General features: G+C 55.9%; 1 protein-coding gene across 7 annotated transcripts in view; it reads left to right on the top strand.

The window, feature by feature from the left end:
• Nucleotides 1-118: 118 nt before the first annotated feature.
• Nucleotides 119-22,818, top strand: part of SNX33 (sorting nexin 33) — a 69,210-nt gene continuing 46,510 nt past the window's right edge. For 2 of the 7 annotated variants that reach the window (XM_064570126.1, XM_045899654.3), the window contains exon 1: nt 5,765-8,619. In XM_064570126.1, coding sequence (XP_064426196.1) covers nt 7,161-8,619 — 1,459 coding nt within the window. In that variant the 5' untranslated portion in view covers nt 5,765-7,160. Of the gene's footprint in view, nt 265-4,482; nt 5,702-5,761; nt 8,620-14,493; nt 21,862-22,818 lie in introns of those variants that run through there. The other 5 variants (XM_064570125.1, XM_054513426.2, XM_045899651.3 and 2 more) reach the window with 5 other exon arrangements.

The following is a 22,818-nucleotide window of genomic DNA, read 5'->3' as shown; positions in this document are numbered from 1 at the left end:
ACGCCCTCGATTTCCATTGGTCAGAGTGGAGCCACGCCCCACGTCTCTTCTCGCGTTTCCTTTCGCGTTGGCGGAAGGAACCGGGAAGAAGTAGCGAAGAAAGGCTGGAGGTGGGGCGGCGGGCGGGGACACGACACTGGGAGGTGTTTTTGTTTTCGTTTTTTTGTTTTAAATTTTCGCGAGGTTTTCAGTTACCAAAAATATATCCCCTAGTGCGGTAATCGTTTCCTCTCATGCAGACTTACGTCTTTTAGGGACTTCCAGGTGAGTCTGCTCGGAGAAGCTGAGGACAATCCTGGGGAAGACGGGTGACCGCCGTCCGTGCTTGTTTGATGGGGTTTACCGTGCTAACCTCTCGTCGGGTTCCTCCCACCTGGTGGGGAGCTTTCCGAAGCCAGCGGGCCGGGGGCTGACCGGGTAGTCCCGGTCGCTCGCTACCGCGAGGCCCTTCACCAGGCGGGCAAGTGGTCCCTCCCTGTTTAGTGGGGCTGGACGCCGGCGAACATATAAAATATTGATTTCCCGGCTGTTTCCTTACACGCACAGAATCGAGATTTACACGGGAGTCTCCTGGAAATCTGTATTGTTAGCAGGAATGCTAGGCGGTTCATAAAACCCAGCAAGTCTGAGAAATTTGGATATTAAATACGAAACTTAACTCCTTAGTTGAGCTCATATAAATTAGCCCGACTGGGTGGACTTCTGGTCAGCCAGTACTGAGTTTAATAAATTAAACGCTGTTAGGCTAGTTATATCTGTAAGTTATATAGACTAACCACTTTATTTGCCCAGGCCTTTGACGCCACCTAGCTTCTTCGCTGATCATTTTGTCTTATTTTTGTATGGTTTTCATGTACTTTTAAGTATAATACTTGATATGTGGAAAATAATATATGTAATATACGTAAGTTACAAAGTATAATGAATACTTTCGAACCGGACACCCAGTTTAAGAAAATGTCACCAGGACCATTTCATCTACTTCTTCCAGCCACTCCTCCAGCCAGAGGTAATGGTATCTATACTGAGTTTTGTGTTTATTTTTCCTTTTCGCTTAAAAAGAAAAAAACAGTTTTATCATTACACATGAATCTCTAAATACATTGAGAACCTTCTTATTCAAAGTGGAGCCAGTGGACCAGCAAAGAGCTTGTTGGAAATGCAGTATTTTAGGCCCATTCCTGACCTACAGAATCAGAGTCTGCATTTAACAAGGTCCCCAGGTAATTTGTATACACACTGATTTTGCAAATGTGGTTAAATGAAAGATTTTTAGATGGTGAGAATATTCTCAATTACCTGGGTGGGTCCCATGTTATCATAAGGGTCCTTATAAGTGAAAGAGGGAGGCAGAAGAGTCAGGAGATAGGATGATGAAAGCAGAAGTCTGAGTGACGTGATAGCAGGCTTTGAAGATGAAAGGGATCCAAGAGCAGGGGACTGTGGGCAGCCTCTAGAAGCTGGAAAGGCAAGGAAACAAATTTTTCCTTAGAGCTTCCAGAAGGAACACAGCCCTGCTGACACTTTAATTTTAGCCCATTGAGATCCCAGTTTGGATTTCTGTAAAAGAATAAAACTGGGTTGCTTTGAGCCACCAAGTCTGTGGTAACTTGTAGTAGCTGCAATAGAAAACTAATACAGTTTGCTTTTTTTTCTTTTTTTCTAATTGATTTGAAGATGTTCTTTATGTATTATGGATATTAAGCCTTAACCAGTTATATATGGAACAAATATCTTCTCCTAGTTTGCACTGCATCCTTGCCCTTCATATTCCCCCAACCTTACTCCCATCCTCAGCCCTTGCTCAGCATATCTGCAGTAGGACTCTTCGTTAACTTCCTTCTCCCCAGACAATAAACATAGTAAAAACTAAACTATATGTGTTAGCAAGTGATAAGCATTATGAAACAAAACTGAGCAGGATATAGGAGAACTTGGGGTGAGGAAGGGCTGTAATTTTATATAGGGCATGTCAGAGTAGGTCTTATTGAGAAGGTGATATTTTATAGGGATTTAGCCATATGGATATCTAGGGGAAGAGTATTTGAGGAAGAGGACACAGTCTGCAAATGCCTTAAGACAGGAATGCTCCTGGCAAGCCAGAAGAGGAGTAATAGCCATCCTCGAAGGAGCAGTGGGCTAGGAGGGGAGGAAAGAGGGTTCAGATGACAGGCTCATAGGCCTTCAAGTAAGTAAGGACTTTGGCTTTTATGTTTGTGAGATGAGGACACTGAATGGTTTAGAGCAGAGGATTGACATCTAACTTATGTTTTAAATGGATCACTCCAACTGCCGTGTTGAGAACAGATTGTTAGAAGGCAAGGATGGAAGCAGATCATTAGGAAGCTATTGCAGTGATCTGGGTGAGAAAGATGGTGGCTGGGACCAGGAGAGCAGTAGTGAGAATCTGATGTGAAAGGAATCCCAGGATGATGAGGAGAGTCAAGGATGGCTCCAGTTTTTCTCCTGAGCAAGTGAAGAAACTACTCATCACTTGAGATCGGGAAGGCTGCCAAGTAGAACAGGTTTAGGGTGCAATGCCTGATACTGTTTGGGACATGTTGGGTTGGAGGTGTCTAGTAGTCATCCCAGGGGAGATGTCAAGGTGAAAGACTTTTGAGTCTGGAATTCTAGAGAAAGGCCTAGGCTGGAGATTAAAAAATTGCGATGTTATTGGCAGATAGATGATGTATCCATCCATGAGCCTGGACGAGGTCATCAAAGGAGTGAATATGATAGAAAAGACAAGAGGACTGCTTTCTGTAGTCACTCTAGTATTAAGAATTATTGGAGAGAGGAGGATGAACCAGTGAGGTAGAAGGGAAACCAGGAGAGTATGGTCTTCCCGATGCAAGTGAAGAAAGTGTATCAACCTGGTCAAATGCTATGGAGAGGTTGAGTAAGAGGGGAGTAAGAGGGGAACTGAAAATAACCATTAGGTCATTGATGACTTTGACCTTGACAAGAATAGTTTCAGTGGAATCTGCCGGTGAAAGACTGGCTAGAGGTGTTTAAGAAGAGGAAAGAAATTGCAGGCAGCTAGTATAGATGGCTATTTTGAGGAATTTTGCTCATGCGTGCAGAGAAATGGGACAGTAGCTGGTGGGGGAAGTAGAGTGGAGAATCTATTTTTTAAAGATGTGGGTTGACTTTTTCTTCAATACCCACAGCTTGTTGGATGCCATTCCAGTCCATTCTACTTGCATAAACTCCCAGATTTACTTCTCCCTAGCCCGGTACCCTTGCATTATCTCAGGCTGTTGTCCTCTTGTGTGCGTTGTTACAGTGTAGTCCAGTGTACCCACACTGCCACCAGGGGGGTCAGCCTGGAAACCACTGGCTGCAGTTCTCCCTTGCTGACTTCTTTCCTAAAGGAGGAAAGTTGGGTGCTTGGATGGGGAATGGATGTTATTTGTCGAGCATGAGTCAGGGCCCCAGCAGGAAAGAGAGAACACACTCCAATTAGAATAATGTGAGGAGAATTGAATAAAGGGACTTTGTCTCAAGGGAATGGGCAGGGTGTAGGGAAACCACAGAGGTTAGTGCAGTTTTCTGAGACTAGCACCTGGCGGCGGGGTGTGTGTGTGTGTGTGTGTGCGCGCGCGCGCTCGCGCTGTGTTGTCCCTAGGCTTGAAGAGGGTCACTGAAAGGGAGGGAATGGAAGATATCAGTACTGGATGGAAATCTCTGTGAGGCTCAAGAGAATTTTCCCCAAGAACCTGGAAATAAGGGTGGCCCCTGAGAGTTAGAAAAACCCACCCAGAACAGATGTGGGAGTAAGTCTAAGATGCTTGGTCTATGACTGTGTCTGAGGTGTTTGGGAACCAACTAAAAGCCATAGAGTGGTAGCTGGACTAGGATCCTGCTCGGGTGAGCAGAAATCCCATCGATTGTATTAAGGGAGCTAATAAAGATAAAATGTTTATCACAGTATGTGGCACTAATGAAGTAATTGCTGTTGTTAGGCTCAGCTTGGAGAGAGGCTGTGTGAACTGAAGAGAGATCCCAGAGAAGGGGTGTCCCAAAAGTAGCTGGAGGAAACATACTCCAGCTCTGGTTGTAGCAAGAGTAGGATGACCCGAATCCTTAGAATCAAGGGCTGGCCCTATTGTGGGGGACAAGATCTCAAGGCTTTTTGGCTGAAAGACTTGTCACACCATCTCTTCCTATCATGGGGTTTCCAGGTTCTGAGCTAACCTGATAACTGGGCTTCCTAAGGAGCAGCTCAGACTGCCTTGCGCTGTTGATGCAAAAGTTCAGGTCTGCCTGACTAATTGTATTTCTCTGTGCAATTTAATCCCTGGGCTGGTAATTACACTTACCACCGTGAGCCTTTGGTAATGTATATAATTGTTGAATCACTATGTTGTACACCCAAAACTAATGTAATATTATATGTCAACTACAGTGACAAATAAAAATTAAAAAAAAAAAAAACACCTGGCCTTCTGGGGTTTGTATATAAGCCTTTATTCAGGTCATATGCCATCCCTGTATAGGGAATTGGATCTACTCACTGCACCGATGAAAGTGGGTTTTGGAGCCAGAGGCCTGCACCCTACACCCCTCAAAACATCAAAGGTGCCCACTTTTAGCAGATCTACTTTGGGCCAATTAATCTGCAGCAATTAGGAAGAGTCAGAATGAGGAGGAAGGAAGTTCTAGCTAGAAGGGGTAGGCAAGGCTCCAGGGCATAGCTAGAAGAGGAGTCGGGCTAAAGTCTTGGTCCCACCTTAGGCCCCTCCTCCTCCAGGAAGCCTGCCTTGATCCTTACTCCACCCATGGGATAGATAGGTGCCCTCCCATGCACATTTCATGGCCCTGGTGACACTGGGTAGGGAGTTACCGGTCTACTTCTCCTGACTTACCTGAGCTTCTGGAAGGTTAGGACAGTGTCTTATTTATCTTTGTAGCCCAGGGGGCCTGATAACAGAATGATTACTCAGTTAATGTTTCCTTGATTGCATGATTGAATGAGTGAGACAGACACATTATGATAGATGAATTAAGGACAAGATGGTGGACTGTAAACCCAAGAGGGCACAACACCTACTGCCTGTTGTGATGTAATCCCCAGTGCCTGGCACAGTGCCTGGCAGTCGGTGCCCAGAGTGTCCCAGATGGGCTGACCAAGGGTCAGATCCCCCTTGCCTGTTCGTGCAAGCCTAAGCGGACCACCCCTCTCTCCTCGCTGCTGACGGCCGGCCGATTAAAATCTAGTCCCCGAGGCCGCGCCGGGTCGTGCCTAAGCTTTGTTCCCTGTTGCTACATATGTAGGGTCTTGTCTTTCCCTCTGAAGGAAGTCTCCCAGGGCAGGGGTGCTTCTGGCCCTGTCTGGCTAAGGTACCAGGACCTGCAGCGGCCAGTATCCCAGACCTCTCAGGCTTCTTCCCAGAGGGCGCTGCTGGCATTGGGGCCCGCCCTGGGGCCCCCTCCGGAGAACAATCCCCAGGCTGCGCCACGGCCCAGTTTCATCCAGTCTCGCCAGAGTGGGGTGGAGGGGCACGGGAATGGGAAACGGCTGTCTGCGGCTCTCCCAGCACCCTTCTTCAACCCCCTGCCCCGGGTCTCGGCTCTGGCGCCCCCGTCACAAGCCCTCACTTTGCGAACTTTCGGAGTTTTCCTCCACTTGCGTCATGGGAAAGGCAGGAGGGTGACAGAACCCAGGAGGCGAGGCGGCGGCGGCGCTCAAGCCCCTCGGGTAAGAGGTGTCTCCCCGCGAGGGTGGACGGGCGGGGGGTCCCGGCGCCTTCCCTCAAGCCCATCCCGGAGCGCCAGAAGGAAAGCGGGCGGGGAGTGGGCGGGGGCGCGGGCTGCAGCGCCCCAGGCCGCGGGAGGGCGGAGCTGGGCCATCCCTGCCCAGCCAGGACGCACGGAAGTGCTGTGGAGTTTGCCCAATTCCCCAGCCTGCTTTTCCTCCCTCCCTCCCTCTCCCCACCCCTCACCTCCCCCTCGGCTCTTCCCTCCTTTCTCCGGACGCCACCTCCCGGAATCCCTTTTTTCTGTTGTTTTGGAGCTAGCTTCTCGCTGGCGGCGCAGAGGGGCTGCGAGTGCTGGACGAGGGCTCGCCGCCCACCGGCCGGACACCGCGGGGCCGAGTGGACGACGGACCGCCAGCCGGCCGGGCGCGCCATCTGCTCGCCGGAGCGCACTCTCCAAACTCCTGTTGAGTGTGTGCGGGCACGCCAGGGCTGGGGGTCTGTACGACCTGCGCGCCGGGACCGGGGACCGCGGAGGTTACCTTTGGATGGGGTCCTTGGACTCAGATCAGGGTTAGCTTCAGGCTCAGAAACTGCTGAGGAGCTAGGCAAACAAAAGAGGCCACTCAGCTAGTGGCCAGAAGTCGCCAGAGCGCCTCGTCGCACCCCCTCCTTCCCTAGGGTGGGGGCTGGCCAGTCGGGAGGCGGGGTGGGGGAAGCCTCCTGAGCCGGCTGAAGGCTTGGGGGCCGGGGGCCCCGGGGGCCCGGGGGCTGGGGGCCAGGCCAGACCGGGCTGGGCCGCTGGGGTCGCGGAGTTGGCGGCCTGTTGTGTAAGCCTCAGTCCTTGTTTTCCCCGGCCTGGCTGGTTGGGAAGCCGGACACATCCACCCTTGGACTGGATTCAAGAGGCTGCTGCTTTTCTCCATGCCCCTCTTGGATTTTCTGGATTTTTGAAAACCCAGTGGCCCAGGAGGAGGAGGAAGGAGCAGATCTGCAGAGGAATGTGAGAGAAGCCAGAAGGAGCTGGGAGCCAGAGCTGCCCAGATTTCTGGATCGGTGGTTTCTGAGTGATTCTTTTCTATTTCAGAACATTGTTCCAGTGGAAAGTGTCAAACAAATTCTTGCCCTTTCAGAGCTGATTTCTCCAAGTCACTTGACTTTTCTTTTGGGAGTGGAAGGAAGGAGAGACTACCCGTTCTGGGGCTGCCAGGGGAAGGGAGGCAGATTATGGACATGATCCCTCCCTGCTCACAGCAGTGTGCTGGAGACCTAATAATAATAGGGCAGTTAATGGGCCGAGGACATTGCTTTGAGTAGTGGGAGGCTGGATAGCATCTGTGGGTGCTTAGGCCCCAGTTTAGGGGCTGAGAGACTGAGTTGCTGTGACAGGCCTTGAGCTGCTAGTGCATTCTCAGTTCTGGGTAGGACCGTGTCTCCTCTCTCTCTACGACTGGCCCAGCCATGGCGCTGAAAGGCCGAGCCCTCTATGACTTCCGCAGCGAGAACAAGGAGGAGATCAGCATCCATCAGGATGAGGACCTAGTCATCTTCAGTGAGACCTCGCTGGATGGCTGGCTGCAGGGCCAGAATAGCCGAGGTGAGACAGGGCTCTTCCCTGCCTCTTACGTGGAGATCATCCGGGCTGGTCCCACCTCCAACCATGCCGACTCCTCCAGCAGCCCAGGCTCTCTGGGCACCCAGGTGAGCTCGTATGACGCGGCCAGCCCTTCCAGGAGTGGTGGGGGCAGTGGCTTCCTCTCACACCAGGGCAGCTTCGAGGAGGACGATGACGATGACTGGGATGACTGGGACGATGGATGCACAGTGGTGGAGGAGCCTCGGGCTGGTGGGCTGGGCACCAACGGGCACCCCCCTCTCAACCTCTCCTACCCTGGTGCCTACCCCAGCCAGCACATGGCTTTTCGGCCCAAGCCAGCCCTGGAACGGCAGGACAGCCTGGCATCTGCCAAGCGTGGCAGCGTGGTGGGGCGCAACCTCAACCGTTTCTCGTGCTTCGTGCGCTCTGGAGTGGAGGCCTTTATCTTGGGTGATGTGCCCATGATGGCCAAGATTGCTGAGACGTACTCCATCGAAATGGGCCCTCGTGGCCCCCAGTGGAAGGCCAACCCCCACCCGTTTGCCTGTTCAGTGGAGGACCCCACCAAACAGACCAAATTCAAGGGCATCAAAAGCTATATCTCCTACAAGCTCACACCTACCCACGCTGGCTCGCCAGTCTACCGGCGCTACAAACACTTTGACTGGCTCTATAACCGCCTGCTGCACAAGTTCACTGTCATCTCGGTGCCCCACCTGCCAGAGAAGCAGGCCACAGGTCGCTTCGAGGAAGACTTTATTGAGAAGCGGAAGCGTCGGCTCATCCTCTGGATGGACCACATGACCAGCCACCCTGTGCTGTCCCAGTATGAGGGCTTCCAGCATTTCCTCAGCTGCCTGGATGACAAGCAGTGGAAGATGGGCAAACGCAGGGCAGAGAAGGATGAGATGGTGGGTGCCAGCTTCCTGCTCACCTTCCAGATCCCCACGGAGCACCAGGACCTGCAGGATGTGGAGGACCGTGTGGACACCTTCAAGGCCTTCAGCAAGAAGATGGACGACAGCGTCCTGCAGCTCAGCACTGTAGCATCCGAGCTGGTGCGCAAGCATGTGGGAGGCTTCCGCAAGGAGTTCCAGAAGCTGGGCAATGCCTTTCAGGCCATCAGTCATGCTTTCCAGATGGACCCCCCCTTTAGCTCCGAGGCCCTCAACAGTGCCATTTCTCACACGGGCCGTACCTATGAAGCTATTGGTGAGATGTTCGCTGAGCAGCCCAAGAACGACCTCTTCCAGATGCTCGACACGCTGTCTCTTTACCAGGGCCTGCTCTCAAACTTCCCTGACATCATCCACCTGCAGAAAGGTAAGAGCCAGAGTGGGCAGGAGACCCCTGCTGAGTCTGCGCTCTGCTGGGCACTGGGGATCTGAGGATGGCCTAGGGGAATGGAGCAGGCCATCTGGTCTTTCAGTCTCATTCATTCATTCCACAGTATGTCGAGCACCTGCTACAGGGCAGGTGCTAGTCTAGGTGCAGGGATATTATTGTAGACAGCTCTGGTCTCTGACCTCATGGAGCTCGCTGTTTACCTTGTATTGTCCAATTGTTTGCTCGTGCATTCCTTTTTTTCTGTTTCTGTCTCATTTGCTCATCTATCCATTTTGTGCTGAGCCTAGGTATCAGGTATCAGGCTGATCAAGGTATCAGGCTGAGTCTGGGAACACGGAGATGACTGGGGCCCAGGCCTTGCCCTTGAGGAGCCCACAGGCTCGTGGGGGACAGGGACACAGATAACAAGAGCACAGAGTGTGGCCTGTCTTCCCACTCCTCTCAAGCTCCACTCCCTGCCCCTGTGGCTTCAGAGCCTGTGCTTTCCACCGCATACCCTATCTGTGAGCTCCCTGTCTGTGTGCGGGAGGCTCGCTGTCCCCATTTTGCAGATGAAGAAGCTGGTGTCCACAGAAGGCTGGTTGCACAGGGAGTCCGTGGCCCAGCTGAGACTGTCCCTTCCTTCTGCGCCTCCCCAAGGACACGTCCATGTTGGCCAGTTCCCAAGCCCAGCTGTGTTTTCAGTTCTCATGGCCCCCCTCCGTGGGGGAGGGACAGGATGGGCTCCTGTCTGTTACTGTTGGGCCGTCAAGGAACTGCCAGGGAAGTGACTCATCCCAGGTCACCTAGGGGCACCCGGGCTGGTCCAGGGGAGCAACAGGGGTTCAGGGCACTACCCACATGGCCCATCCAACTCCCTCTTCCTTAACCTGGCTTCTCTTGCCTGAGCAGTGAGTCAGGGGCTGACTTGGCAGGTGGCTGAGTCCTGGGACAACAGGCAAGGCAGACGTCAGGAGAGAGGTGTGGTCCTCCCTGGGGCTGCTTGGTAACTCAGGAAGAACGTCTGCAGGGCGTGGGGCTGGCTCCTTGGCCCCTAGGCCCTGAGGTCAGGCCTGGCTTGGTGCAGAGTTTTCCTCTGGGTGGGGCCCCGAGGCAGACCTCTGGACTGAGCCTGGGGGACAGCAAACACCACCCTCCGCCTCAGTATCCTGGAGAGTCGGGAGTAAGCCAGCCCTGCTCTACTTTACCAGGAGATAGACTTCTAGAGCTTCTCCATCTCCCAGGCTCCTTTCTCTCCTCACTTTCTCATCCTCCTTCCTTTCCCTGCCCTTTTTTCTCACCTTCACATTCCTGTCCTTCTCCTTCCCTCTTCTTTGAGCCTCAGGAGACATGAGCCCTGACTTCTCGTTTTGGCTGTGTTGCCACTTTGCTGGGTATTCCTGGGACGTGCCTCCTCCTCTCTGGACCTTAGTTTCCTGATCTAGAAAACAAGGGAGGGTCGAGCCACTGAGCTCTCAGGAAGGGAGACTCCTGGGGAGGATCTGGTCGAGAACAGAGTGATGCCTTAGAGCGGATCTCTGAGCTCTGGGGCAGGGATGTGGCAGAGGGGGCCGGCCGGGGCCCTGTGGGGCAGGTGTCTCCCTGGGCGGAAGTGGAGGCATGGTCACTGCTGCGCTCGGGCCTGGGCAAGCTGGTTCAACCAGCTCCTTGGTGAGCATGTTTCTGTGTGGGCAGTGGCTGCGGTCAGTCCCCCAGGGCAGAGCTGGGGGCAGGCAGGGAGGCAGCCCCTTACCCAGCCAGGGCTGCCAGGCTGCACTGAAGCAGGAAGAGGTGAAGCCACACTGGCCTTTCTGACTCCGGGGCAGGGACACAGAGCTGAGAGAGGACATTTCTGAGTTTTTCTACTTGAGGCTTTTCTGAGAGTGGGGGCCCGGCAGTCCTCTGGGCTGATGCTTTCAACGTTAGGCAGAGGCTCACCCGCCTTCCCTCACCCTGAGGAGCCCTCCCCAGTGGACCGACCCATTTGGGCCTACTCTTCCTCCTTCTGGGCTGTGGTCGGGCAAGTTAGGGAGGGGGGCTTGGGATCTGGCTGAGACGGAATTGGACAGGTTTGGGGGATGATGGGGGGAGGAGGAGTTCCCTGCTGGCCCTGTGGCTGGGACCCTTTTTCAGAGAAAGGAGCAGGAAAGTTGGGCCTCAGGTCTCCAGAATTCTGTCTAGTCTACCCGGACATCTGAAAGATGGCAAGCGTGTGGCAGAGGCCGTGGAAGGAAGGAGACAGGAGGCTTAGGTGGGGTCAGGAGGCCAGGGTCTGGACAAATATTGCTTCTGAGATGACTGTGAGGGTGTTTTTCTGCCCTCAGTGTCCCCCTTAGTAAAATGGATCGCGGAGCCTGCTTGGCACTGAGTTGAAGCCCACCAGTCTGCCTGCCCCCTGGCCCAGCCCCTGGAGCTCAGTCCAGGGGTCTTCTAAGCGAAGAGGAACCATGTAACTAACCATCTAAACCCCGGGCAGTCGGGGGGGTGAAGGGCGCCCCGGTCATAGCTAGGCTGGGACAAGGGGAAATAGTACCTGTGCAGGGCCCGTCCCTGTGAGCCAGCCGGGGCAGGGAAGTTACTGTGGTCCCCTGCATTTTTCAGATGAGGTGTAGCAAGGTGGGATGATACGCAGAGCAGGAATTGGGGCCCAGGGGTGTCACCGCACAGCCCAGGCTGTTTCCCCTGTGCCAGACAGATGGGTGAAGGAGCTCCCCAAGGGATGGGTGCGTGGGTAGATGAGCCAGAGGGGGAGGGATGAGGGAGGCTGGGTGCTCTAGTACCATGAACTCAGCTGCATGCTTAGTGGGCTGGAAGCAGGCCCAGGACCACAGAGCGAACGTGGCCATGGGACTCAGGTTGGCCAAGGCAGCATGTCCCCTGCAGGACCTAGTGCTTGTCTGGGGGATGGGTGGGTCCAACCTCTGTGTTCCAGGCCATCATCACCTGGCCACCTCTAAACCCTTCCCTCCTAGGGTTCCGTAAACGAAGAGAAGCCTCTTGCTACCAGCCACCACCAACTGGTTCTTGCCATGACTGAAAAGCAGTCTGCACACGGTTGCACGTAGCATCCTGAGCTCTGACTCTGTCGGGTGCTGGCCTTTGTACAGACAAGTTCAGTTAAACCTTAACTACGCTATAGGGCGGGCACAGATATTATCCCGTTTTTCAGATCTGGAAACTCAAAATCACTGTGCCCCTGAGAACAGTTGTCAGCAGCATCAGACCTGGTTCAGCCTGTCCCGTTTGACAGCTGGGAGACCTCCAGCCCAGGCAAGAGCAGTGGCTTGCTGGAGGTGACACAGCTGGGACTAGGACTCGGAACTCCTTCCCTGACCTGAGGAGGGGGGGTGGGTAATTACCTCGGAGAGGTGGGGACAGGACGCATTATGTTGGGAGCTTAAGGAGTATGCCTGGGACCCTGGGGCTCTGAAGCTTCCACCCCCTTTCCTGGTTCCTGGGATCCAGCCCACAGGACACCTGCCAGGGCAGGAGGCTCCCCTAGGTCCTGAGCTCTAGGGTTGAGGCCTACACAGAATGTAGTGGGGATGCCGGACAGGCCTGAGCCCCAACTCCCAGCCTGTCTCTGGGGTATGTTAGTGTTAGCTGGGCAGCCCCAGATCTGAGTCACAGGGTGGAGAGGTGACAGAGAGCAGAGTGGGACCTCTGCCTGCCCCCCCCCCACAGTTTTTGTCCCCCGTCCCTGGCCCCCTCCCTCTCTGTGGATACCTAGCAATTTCAATAGATATGTTTCTATTACTTGGGCCTCTGTCTTCTCATCAACAAAAGGAAGCTTTCCTTCCTCCAAGGCCAGAAAAGCCTTCTGGAATACAGGTCCACCCTTACTGCACCCAGATTTTTTCAGGCATCTGGAATCCAGGCTAGTTAGTGTCTCGTCTTCAAGTAGGTTCCTTGTCTGTTATCTGGGTCCCCACACAGATGGGGTGACTTGGGTGACCTGGCATGGGCTCTCTGCAGGATACGTGGTGTCCAACCCCCCAGCCATGGAGGGGTACCCCTGAGCCCCCTTATATGGGGCACGAAGGAGGCTGGGAGCCCCTGGGCAAGTCCTCCCCGGCAGGGCCTCAGTTTCCTCTGTACAAGGTCAGGGGTGGGCAGCTGGCCTCTATGATCTCTTTCGCTCTGAAGTGTCTTATTGGGTCCTCATGCTGGGCCTTGGGCTGAGCCCTCTTCCATTGCCCACACCTGGGCAGTTGGGATGGAATAGGAGGCAGGAGGGGCTCAGGGAGGGTGGCAGAAAGACTGAGTGGGTTGGGAGCTGGTGCCTGCAGAGTTCTTTCAAGTGCTGTGTGAGTGGCCCTGGAGATTCTCCAAACTCGTGTCTGTCCACCCCAGATGCCCCCGTTAGCCAGTTAGCCATGCACTTGCCTGCTTATACGGGTGCTGCTCCTTCTAAAGGCCTCTGCAGTTACTTCCAGCATGTAGAGCCTTGGGCCTGACATAGAGTAAATGACCGAAAAAAGGATCTTGAATGCATCAGATATCTTGAGTGAAGAGTCAAAAGAACACATCTTGGAGGCCCTCAGTGTGCTGTTGGTGCGCATTGGATGCTTCTGAAGTGCTTGGGGGCGGGGCGGGGGCTGCTGTCCTGCATGCCAAGCCTTCCTACACCCTTCCTCTGCTTCGCACAGTGGATTCCCTGCAGCCCTGCGAGGGCTGAGGGCCAGGCACAGGCAAACTGCCTCCTCCTTCCGGCCACTGGCCCCACGGTGCACACGGTTCAAGTGCACAATTAGTCAAGTGTCTGTTAATTCAGAACTGGAATTCATTCACCAACTGCTTGCTGATTCATTCAGATTCTTCTAAATTGGGTCCCCTGCCCAGGTTCGTCCCCCGTCCCCCATCTGTCACCTGGTTATTACAGGGCCTCCTCTGGTCCCTCTAGGCTGGTGTGAGGAGGGGCAGGGCCTGTTTGTGGGGAGACACACACAAAGGAAAATACCAGGTGGCCTTCGAGGTGCTGTTTTAGAATCAACATTGTGATGGGGTGGGGAGCGCCCTGGAGAGGGGTCAGGAGGCATTGCACCTGGGGGCACTGTGGGAGGCTCTGGTATGGAGGTGGTGCCTGAGCCTGATCAGGGGCCTTAAATTATGCAGAAAGATCTAGCAGGCAGAGATGTGGAGGTAGGAAAGAGCAGGGTGAGTTTGATGAACATGGGGTCAGTGTGGAATGGGTGCCTCCCGGCTAGGCAAATGGGCAGGGACCTTCGTGTGCAGGCAGAGGGGAGCTGGGAGAGGTCTGGAGCTTTGGATGCCCATCTTGGCTGTTCTTCAGGTACTGTGGAGAACCTCTCAGACACTGGGCCCGAGGTGGGAGCCCCTTAGGAGCCTGTTGTAGTAGTTCAGCGAGGAACAGATTGAATCAGCTCAGCAGACATGTACCAAGCTCTCCTGGGGGCCAGACCTGGCCCCGGGCGCTGGAGACATTGAGCTCACAGACCAGAGGGAGGCAGGCAGAGTGAGCACAGGGTGGTAAGAGCTGTGGCTGATGGAAGCCCCGGGAACTTTGGGAGGCACCTGATGCCGTGGGGGCTCAGGGAAGGCTTTCTGGAGGAGGTGATGTCTGAGCTGATTAGGAGCCAGTGTGAGAGGTGATCGATGCCTGTGTTGGGTAAGGACAGCCCTGTCCTGGAACTCGATACAGCCAGCAGGGTTGTGACAGGCTGGGTGCCGTGGGCTGCTGACAGTGCCCCAGCTTCGGAGGGAAGATGTGCCAACGGTGAGGGCTTTGGGATGGTCCTGGGGGAGACACGTAGGTGGCTGTCCCTGAGGGGGCTCGTGGAGGGCATAGGGAGCAAAGGGGGGAGACCAGAGCCCTAATTCCCTTGTCCTCCTCCACTGTGCCCGTGCCAGGCGCCTTCGCCAAGGTGAAGGAGAGCCAACGCATGAGTGACGAGGGCCGCATGGCGCAGGACGAGGCAGATGGCATTCGTAGGCGCTGCCGCGTGGTGGGCTTCGCCCTGCAGGCCGAAATGAACCACTTCCACCAGCGCCGCGAACTCGACTTCAAGCACATGATGCAGAACTACCTGCGCCAGCAGATCCTCTTCTACCAGCGGGTAGGCCAGCAGCTGGAGAAGACGCTGCGCATGTATGACAGCCTCTGATCATGTGTCCCTGGCCCCCACCCTGTGCCTGGGTCTGGTCGCTGCAGTGCGCTCTGCTCTCTAGACCTACCTGCACCAGTAGTGGCTGGGAGGGTTGGGGTGGGCTTTGGAGGAGTCATGGGTCCCCCTGGGGAAGACCCCCAGCTCTTAGAGGTAGGGGTACAGCAGGGGTGAGATTTGGGGTCAGGAATCTTCTAGGCCGAGGCCTGGGCTCCGGGTCAGTCGTTTGAGGTCAGGCCATGGTCTTAGCCTCTGCTAGAACCTACAGAACTCGCTCACCTGGCCACCACCCCCGCGTTCATTCAGCAGGCACCGGGGCCTGCTGTGGCCCCGTGTCAGATGCTTGCTGGGTCCCAGGGCTGCGACATGCCTGCCCTCAGGGAGTCCCCAGTTGAAGTGGGGTCAGACAGAGAAACAGACAAGGGCACCGGAGGGTGACTGATGGTAAATAAGGGCTTCCTGGAAGCTTAAAGAAAGAACCACTCATTCTGCTGGTCAGGGAAGGCTCCATAGAGTAGGTGACATTTGAGTAGTGTTTTGGAGAATGACAAGGACCTGCCAGACAGTAGATGGGGCCAGGGGTGGGGGGCACATTCAGAAGAGACGAATAGCATGGGCAAAGGTGAGAAGACATGAAAACGCCCATCTTCTCTCCCTTACTTTTCCCAAGTAAGTTGGTGCCCCCTTGGTGGGGATTTTGGCCTGTGTGACAGAGGGGAGGGCTCTTCCTCCCATGTCCCTGTCCCTGCCTCACCTTGTCCCCTTAGGAGGAGCTGCAGGCCAACTCCCTCCTGACTCCCCTCCACCTGCTGAGCCTCCATTACCCCTTGGTTAGGGGACCATGCCGCATCTTTTCCCTGGGCTCAAGGTGCTGAGACAAGCCACTGACCCCAGGACCTTGGTGGCACCTTCCTGGAGAGGACACCCAGAAGTTACCAGATATTTGAGTTCACCAGCAACGGCTCTCCACATTCCAAACAGGCTCGGGCCCCAGTGAATCTCAGAATCCTTCCTATTGCACAGAGGGAAGGCCAAGGGGAAGAAAGACGGGGGCGGGCTTGCCCACTGCCCCAGAAGTCCTGGGCCCGCATGTCCATGGCCAGCCTCACTGTGATGCCAGCCCCGGCTCCCTCCCCAGCCAGGTTGTGCTGTCTCCCACCCATGTTTACATCCTCAGGGGGGGCTACTCCCTCCGCCCAGGCCAGGGTGTGGGCCGGCGGGTTGGGGGAACTGACAGGTCCCACTGCTGGCCTCCCCAGGAGGTCATGGCCACTCCTGGCTCCTGCTGCCTGAGTCTTTTTTCTTTCTTATTTTCTTGATAAACCTTTTGCAATGAAGACAACAAAAGCATGGCTTTTTTTTTTGTTTGGATCCCAAAGGGATTGAGGGTGGGGGAAAGATGAAACCCTAAGTGTCCCTGGGAGCTCTTAGACTGTGAGGTCATGGTGGGCACAAAACCTCTAAAGCTGGGGGGAGGACTGTGCTGATGGCAGGTGCTAGCTGGGAGCTAGAGGTGGCCGTGGACCCCAGCTGGACACACATCCTTCCCAGACCTCACTCTCCCAATCTCTCAAACAGCCGGAGTCCTGCTGGGGTTAGGCTGTGCTGCTCAGTAATCTAGGGCTGAACTTGCATGAGTGAGGGAGAGGAGACCTGCTCCAGGACAGTCTAATTGACGGGGTTCTTCTCCCCAGGGAAGCATGCCCCAGCCTAGCCCCCAGGAAAGCCCTGGTCCAGGAGAGGTGGGGCAAGCAGTCCAGGGCACCCAGTCCTGTAGCGGCTTCTGTGTTGGGAACTGAGGAGAGCTGCCCCCCCCACCCCCAGCCGGGCCCTCAGTGGTGTCCCAGTTAGGATGAGCAGGAATCAGTTTCCATGTGGGAAGGAGGGGTGCTAGTCAAACCACGGTTCTCTTTCGGGGCAAGGGGGTCTTGGTGGGAGAATAGGGCTGGCAGGGTCTGGGCCTCGGGGGGCTTTGACCAGGCCAGGGACCCAGGGAGCTTATAGCAGTGAGAGGGGTAAGGAATGGCGGGTGCAGTGGGGAAGGGGCAGCAAAGGCTCCCCGTTCAGGGCAGAGCTTCCTCAGAGGAACTTCTGGAATGGGCCCCTGGCCCTGGGTCAAAATTAGGTCAGATTTGGGACTTTCTGTGGAATTTTCCCCTCCCTCCTCCCTGCCCTCCTTCCTTCATTTTCCAACCCACCCAGGGACCTTCCTGCCTTAACCCCTTCGCAGCTTTGACCTCCAGGCCGCCTCTGTAGACAGTGCTCTTGAGCACAGTGGGGGAGGCTCCTTACTGAGGTCAGTCTGGGGAGGGGTGGTGGAAATGCCTTTCTTAACCCACAGTGCCTGGAAAGTCCCCTGTTTATGCTTCCTGCCCTGGGAATAGTATTACCCTCTTGTGTCCCATCCTCAGCATGAGGGAGGTGGTCTGAGACTTTACTCAGGAGGGCTTGGACCTGGGAGAAGAGTCCAGAAGTGAAGTGTTGGGATGGGCCAGGTCTACTGTGGGCATCCTGAGATATCTAGGCTGGGGCAGGCTTCTATGTAATGGGGAGTGAGGATGTCACAGCCATTCCCTCAGGTTTCTTTCTCTCTGTGGGTTGGGGTATTGGGGGGGGCAGTTTGAGATCGGTCTGGGTTGACCGGAGCCCCTCGAAGGAGGGCCCTGGGGGACCAGTTGGGGAAGGCGTGGGAGCATCCTGGTGGTGGCAGGGCCTGCTGCTGGCCTCAGTCACTTGCCAGGCAGATGTTCCAGACAGAGCTGGGCCCGGCTACCTCCAATACCCTCCCTCACTTTGCTCTGAGGGGGTGGAAAACAAGGCCCCTCTTTCTGCCCTGGGCAGCTGTCAGGACCTGGGGGTAGGGGGGATCTGAATCTCTGATCCCCAGTCTTGGTCCAGTCCACGAAAGGAGTCAGCTTTGTGGCCACATGTGGGGGTTGGGGATGGAGGCAGCCCTCAGATCCTGCATCTGTTGCCTCCCGGACACACAGGAGGGCCACAAGCCGCCATGCCACAGCTCTGCCACAGCTGTGCCACGCCTGGAGGGGAGGTAGGCAGACGGGTGGCTCCAGAGCCCACTCAGCACCTCTCCTCCATCCCGTGGCACAGCCGCGCTGTCATCCACACGTCCACGAAGTCACAGGTAGAGCTGCCCAAGCCCAAGCAGCCACAGCCACGTGCAGCCACACACCCTGCCCACGGGGACATGGGCCAGCCCTGGCCGTCCGCACACAGATGCACAGTCACGTGCTCGTCCAGGGGCACTCCCAGCCACGGCGCCACCCACGGCACATGTTCATGGCCGTGGCTGCACACGCATCATCTCTTCCCAGCACTGGTCACATTGTGTCCCCACGCATAGCCGTACCGCAGTCCTACCCGCACAGAGCGACACACTCAGACACACGGCCACAAGCCACACATGCTCAGAGCAAAGGTGTCACGCGTGTCGCTGCTTCTAGACTGCACCCGCGCCACCTCCTGGGGGAGCCAGTGGCATCACCTGTCATCTGACACCGGCGCTGTCCAGATGGGGAACTTGAGGTCTGGTGAGGGGTGGCAGCCGGCTGTGTCACCCCATGCCACTGGCCCGAGGGTGTTCAAGGGCTTGAGCCCAGCCCCGGGTAGCTCTGTGGCCGGTCCCCAGGGCCAGTCCCTCCTGCCTCATAGGCCCCTGGCTGAACCCACCCAACAGAGCTCCAGGCCTCTCCTATCTGTCCAGCCAGAGTTGAGGCCGCAGCGTGCATGTGAGCCAGGGCAGGGACGCAGTGGGCAGGGCCCAGGCCTGGGCGGGAGGAACATTCCTGCACCATCTCCTCCCCAAGCATGTGAGGACTGGGCCCGCCCTGCCTGCCTGCCTGCCCGCTGACTCAGGCCTCCAGGAGCCAAGCCCGCTTGTCCTCCCCCCCCCCCCAACCCCCAACCTGCTTCCCTTCCAGTTCAGCTCCAGTAGGGCTCCGTGGGCTGGGGTAGGAGACGAGGAGCCCTGGCAAAAACCACGGAGAGAAATGAAAATTCACCTCCCCCAGATGGCGCTCAGCAGAGCGCTCTGATTGTGAAACCCAGTCCCAGGTTTCAGGAGAGTTTAGCGCAAACCTTTTTTCCTTTGGTTTTGTTTTGTTAGTCAAACCCCAGTGCAGTCCGGGCTGTTGAAAAAGCGAGTCTCACATAGCTGTGGCCTCCTTGGTCCTCACAGCAGCCCAGGTAGGCGGCATTGTTCCATTTCACAGACGAAGGGACTGAGGCTTGTCTAGAGCGAAGATGGGCCCGGCCTGGGATCACAGTGAGACCCAGGTGGAGCTGGACTCGAACCCAGTTCCCTGACGTCTTTCCTCAAAGTCTTGATTGACTCACTTAAGTCTGAAGGAAAAGGGTCTGGCAGAGCTCCATTCCAGAGGTGAAAGAACGGGAGGCTGGCAGACCCAACTGCTGAAATGTGAAGGGGCTGGTGGGTAGGGTGAGTCCCACCAGCTCCCAGGGACGAAGAGGCTGACCACAGCCCTGCACAGTGGCCACGGCCTTGACCCAGGATCTCCCCTTACACATGAATGTGTGTGAGGAGCATCGCCTCATTTCTCTGCAACTGACCAGAATTTCTTTGTTGCATTCTCATTCCCTCACATGGTAGAAAAGGAATTGCAAATCAATTTGCGGACCCCTCCTTTCAAAGATTTGGGGATGGCACATTGGAAGACAGTGGGCAGGCCTCTGGCACTTTGAATTTTAGAGACTGAATCCCACACCCTATCACACATATGAAAATTTGCCTGCCTTCCACATTAAAGATCATTCATATACACCTGTTTCAGTTGGGTTCAGTTTGTTACTTGGCAATGCCTTGTCTTACAGATATTTATTTAAACTTTATTAATGTTGATTTTGTCTTTTTCTTTTCTTTTTGTGTCCTGCTTTTTTTTTTTTTTTCCCTGCTAACGTTGTTGTGGGTGCTTGCAGACTCCTGGACCATGGCGCTGGGCCTGTAGTGCCCACCGTGGTCCTAGGTTAGCATTGGATCCTCTGGTCATCTGCCCCCACCACCTGCTCCTTTGATCCCCATCCTGAGGCCTCTGTGGGTCTGGCCTTTGGCCTGTTTTGAGCACTTAGGGCTCCCTCCCTCCCTTGTATACCTGTGGACCTCAAGGGACCTCAGGGGGCTGGCAAAAGTCCCTTCTGTGGCCTGTGGTCCCCTCTGGGGCTCCTGGTCAGCATTCCACAGCTCCCCAGCACACACTCAAGCACAAGAAGCTCTGGGAGGCACTAGAGATCCTATGCAACCCTTTGTCATCTGGGGTCTGGCTGCCACCTTGGGGCTCTACCTGGGAAGGGGCCAAGTCCCTGCTGCTCCTGGATCGCCCAACTTCGGGGCTCCTACCCTCCCCCAGTGCAGGCAGCACCACAGCAGATGTTGGCTGGCCAGGATTTCTCAACCACCCTGCGTGCAAGAGATGACCGGCGTCATTCTACAGACCAGGAAGGGGGGCCCAGGGAAGGAGGTGCTGGAGTAGCCGAGTGGGTGTGAAATGGTCCCCAGGTCTGGGTCACCTGGGCTGGGAGGCAAATCGTTGGTGCCTGAGGTGGGAGTTGGCCTCCTGGAGGTACCTGGAGCCTCTGCTGGGCTGACCTGGTCCCCCTTGCTGCTATTTTGGCAGGAATGTAACGGGCGGGGTAGTATGAAGCTCCGCCAGACAGCCCTGCTGCCCCCGGATAGCCACAGGCCCCCTGTTTCCTCTCTCTCCACCACCCAGAGGCAGGGCCCTGGTATTGGCTGCAGTGGCTGAGCCCTATGCGAATCCTACCCTACACGGACTTGTTCTGGGGATGTTTCTTCATTGCTTCATGCTTCCATTTCTCTATTTATAACGGGAGTTCCAGATGGCTGTTAGGAGGATTACATGAGCAAAACGCGTCAACTGGACAGTGCCTGCACATAGCAAGTGTTCAGTAAGGGTAGCTGGGATAACCAGCCTCTGAGCAGAGCCCTAGAGCAGCCCTAGAGAGAGGCTGGGCCAAGAATATTGTCACCCCACTTCATAAGTGAGAAAACTGACTGAGCGAGCCCTCTAAGGCCACACAGTAGGTAGATGGCAGGGCTGGGCCTGAGACTAGGCCCCTGACCACCTCCAGACCTTGAGCCTTGCCCCGTGTTGCCGCCATGTCTTCACGGGGAGCAGACTCCGTGGGGCTTCCTGGCTGTCACAGTACTCGCCAGCCCAGGACAGGAGGTGTCCCCTGGGCCATTCATTGGCTGTCCCACACACCGTCACACACAGGAGAGTGGGGCCCAAGAGTTAAGAGATGCAGGCTCGTGTCAGGCCTTCCCTGGGTAGACTCGGGGGACCTCAGGCAAAGCCACTCCTCAGTCTCGGTTTGTCACAGTTACACCGGGCATGCGTTCACGAGTGTGGGCCTGTCACTGCTTCGGTGTGCCGCAGCCTCAGGGCTGCACAGGCCGGCCAGGCGGGGGGCCGGGGGAGTGGCCCAAGGGCACAGCGACTCACGCTGAATGGCTGCTGCGTGCTGGGCACCGGGCTCAGTGCCTCCCTTGAGTTACCTCGTTGTCCGCAACTGCCCGGAAGGTGAGAATGATTGCCAACGTGTCCCAGCGGACCGGGGCTCAGAGGCACGGCGTCAGCTGTGCCAGGTCGTGCCGCTCTTCAGTGCATCCCACTGAGGCTGAGGGCTGTCCGGGCACCGAGCTGTGCCCTTCCCAGGCCGGGCAGCCCGGGGACAGCTGTCCTGCTGTGGAGTGAATGCACGCGTGCTGGGAATGGAGGGGAGCAGGGAGGTGGGCGGCGAGTGGCTGCGTGCCTTCAAGGTAGCAGGCAGAAGGGCAGAAGGCTGGGCCCACAGAAAGCACCAAGCAAATATTTGTCGACTGATAATTTTCTGTGGGGCCTCAGGCTGGAGTGTGGGAGCAGGACCTGGCCATGGAAGAGTGGGCTGGGCAGATGAAGGCAGGGTAGGGGTCAGGGGCAAGACTCAGGTGTCTGGGAAGGAACTGGGTCGGGAGCCTCCTTACCCGAGGGGCCCCCATGGGGGTGAGAGTGAGGGTTGGTAGGGAATGCTAGGACTGGGTTCTTGTGAGTGCCGAGGCTGAGCTGGAGAGGGTGGGGGCGGTGCTCTGGCCCTGGGGCTTCCGTGGGGGGTAGGGTAGGCAGGCAGAGGGGAATGGGGTGTGTGCCCGCGCCTGGCACCCGGAGTGTGTGCGTCCACCCGTGGGGTTGCTGAGTGCCCGTCAGTGTGTGCACCTGCGCTCGTGTGAGGGTCCCCTGCTGGCACTCTGCCTGTAGTCATTTGGCCACACATGCTTTCCCCTGTGCTCCCCAGCCTGGAAGAGGCAACACCTCTCACCCTGAAGCTCAGGCCCAGACACGCAGGCAGGCTTAGCTCCTCTCTTTCTTGCACACTCCACATCCACCCATGAGCAAAGCCTTGTTAGCTCCTCAGAAGAGATCCCAGATCTGACCCGTGTCACCATTTCACTGCCTGTCCCAAGCCACCACCTGCGTAGACAATTGCAGTAGCTTCCAAGCTGTTCTGCTTTCTCGACTACTTCCTGATGGTCCAGCTCGAGTCAGAGTGATCTCTTAAGAAGTCGGGGTGATCTCTTAAGACCGTACTCTAGGGGCGCCGGGTGGCTCAGTCGGTTAAGTGGTTAAGTGTCTGCCTTCGACTTAGGTCAGGATCTCAGAGTCCTGAGATCCAGCCCCACGTGTGGCTCCCTGCTCAGCGGGGAGCCTGCTTCTCCCTCTGCCCTTCCCCCCAACTCATGCATGTACGCACACATTCTCTCTCTCAAATAAATAAATAGAATCTTAAAAAAAAAAAATCCAATCATATCTGACCCTGCTTTCAACCTCTAGGGCTTCCTGCCATTCTGACTCCAGCTTCCAAGCTGCTACCACAGCCCACAAGGCTCCTTTCTGATGGCGCCTTGGACCCCTGTCCTTTGGTCACAGAATTCCAGACCCACTGTACTCTTGGCTATTCCTCACATAAGCCCAGCATGCTTGTACCCCAGGGCCTTTGCATTTGCTGGCCCCCTCTGTTTGGAATGTTCTTCCTCTCAGAT

Source organism: Mirounga angustirostris, unplaced genomic scaffold, assembly GCF_029215605.1.
Source record: "Mirounga angustirostris isolate CCGP_5_RB_7025 unplaced genomic scaffold, mMirAng1.0.hap1 SCAF_9, whole genome shotgun sequence".
Taxonomy (NCBI): domain Eukaryota; kingdom Metazoa; phylum Chordata; class Mammalia; order Carnivora; family Phocidae; genus Mirounga; species Mirounga angustirostris.
This window is presented reverse-complemented; position numbering and strand designations above follow the sequence as displayed.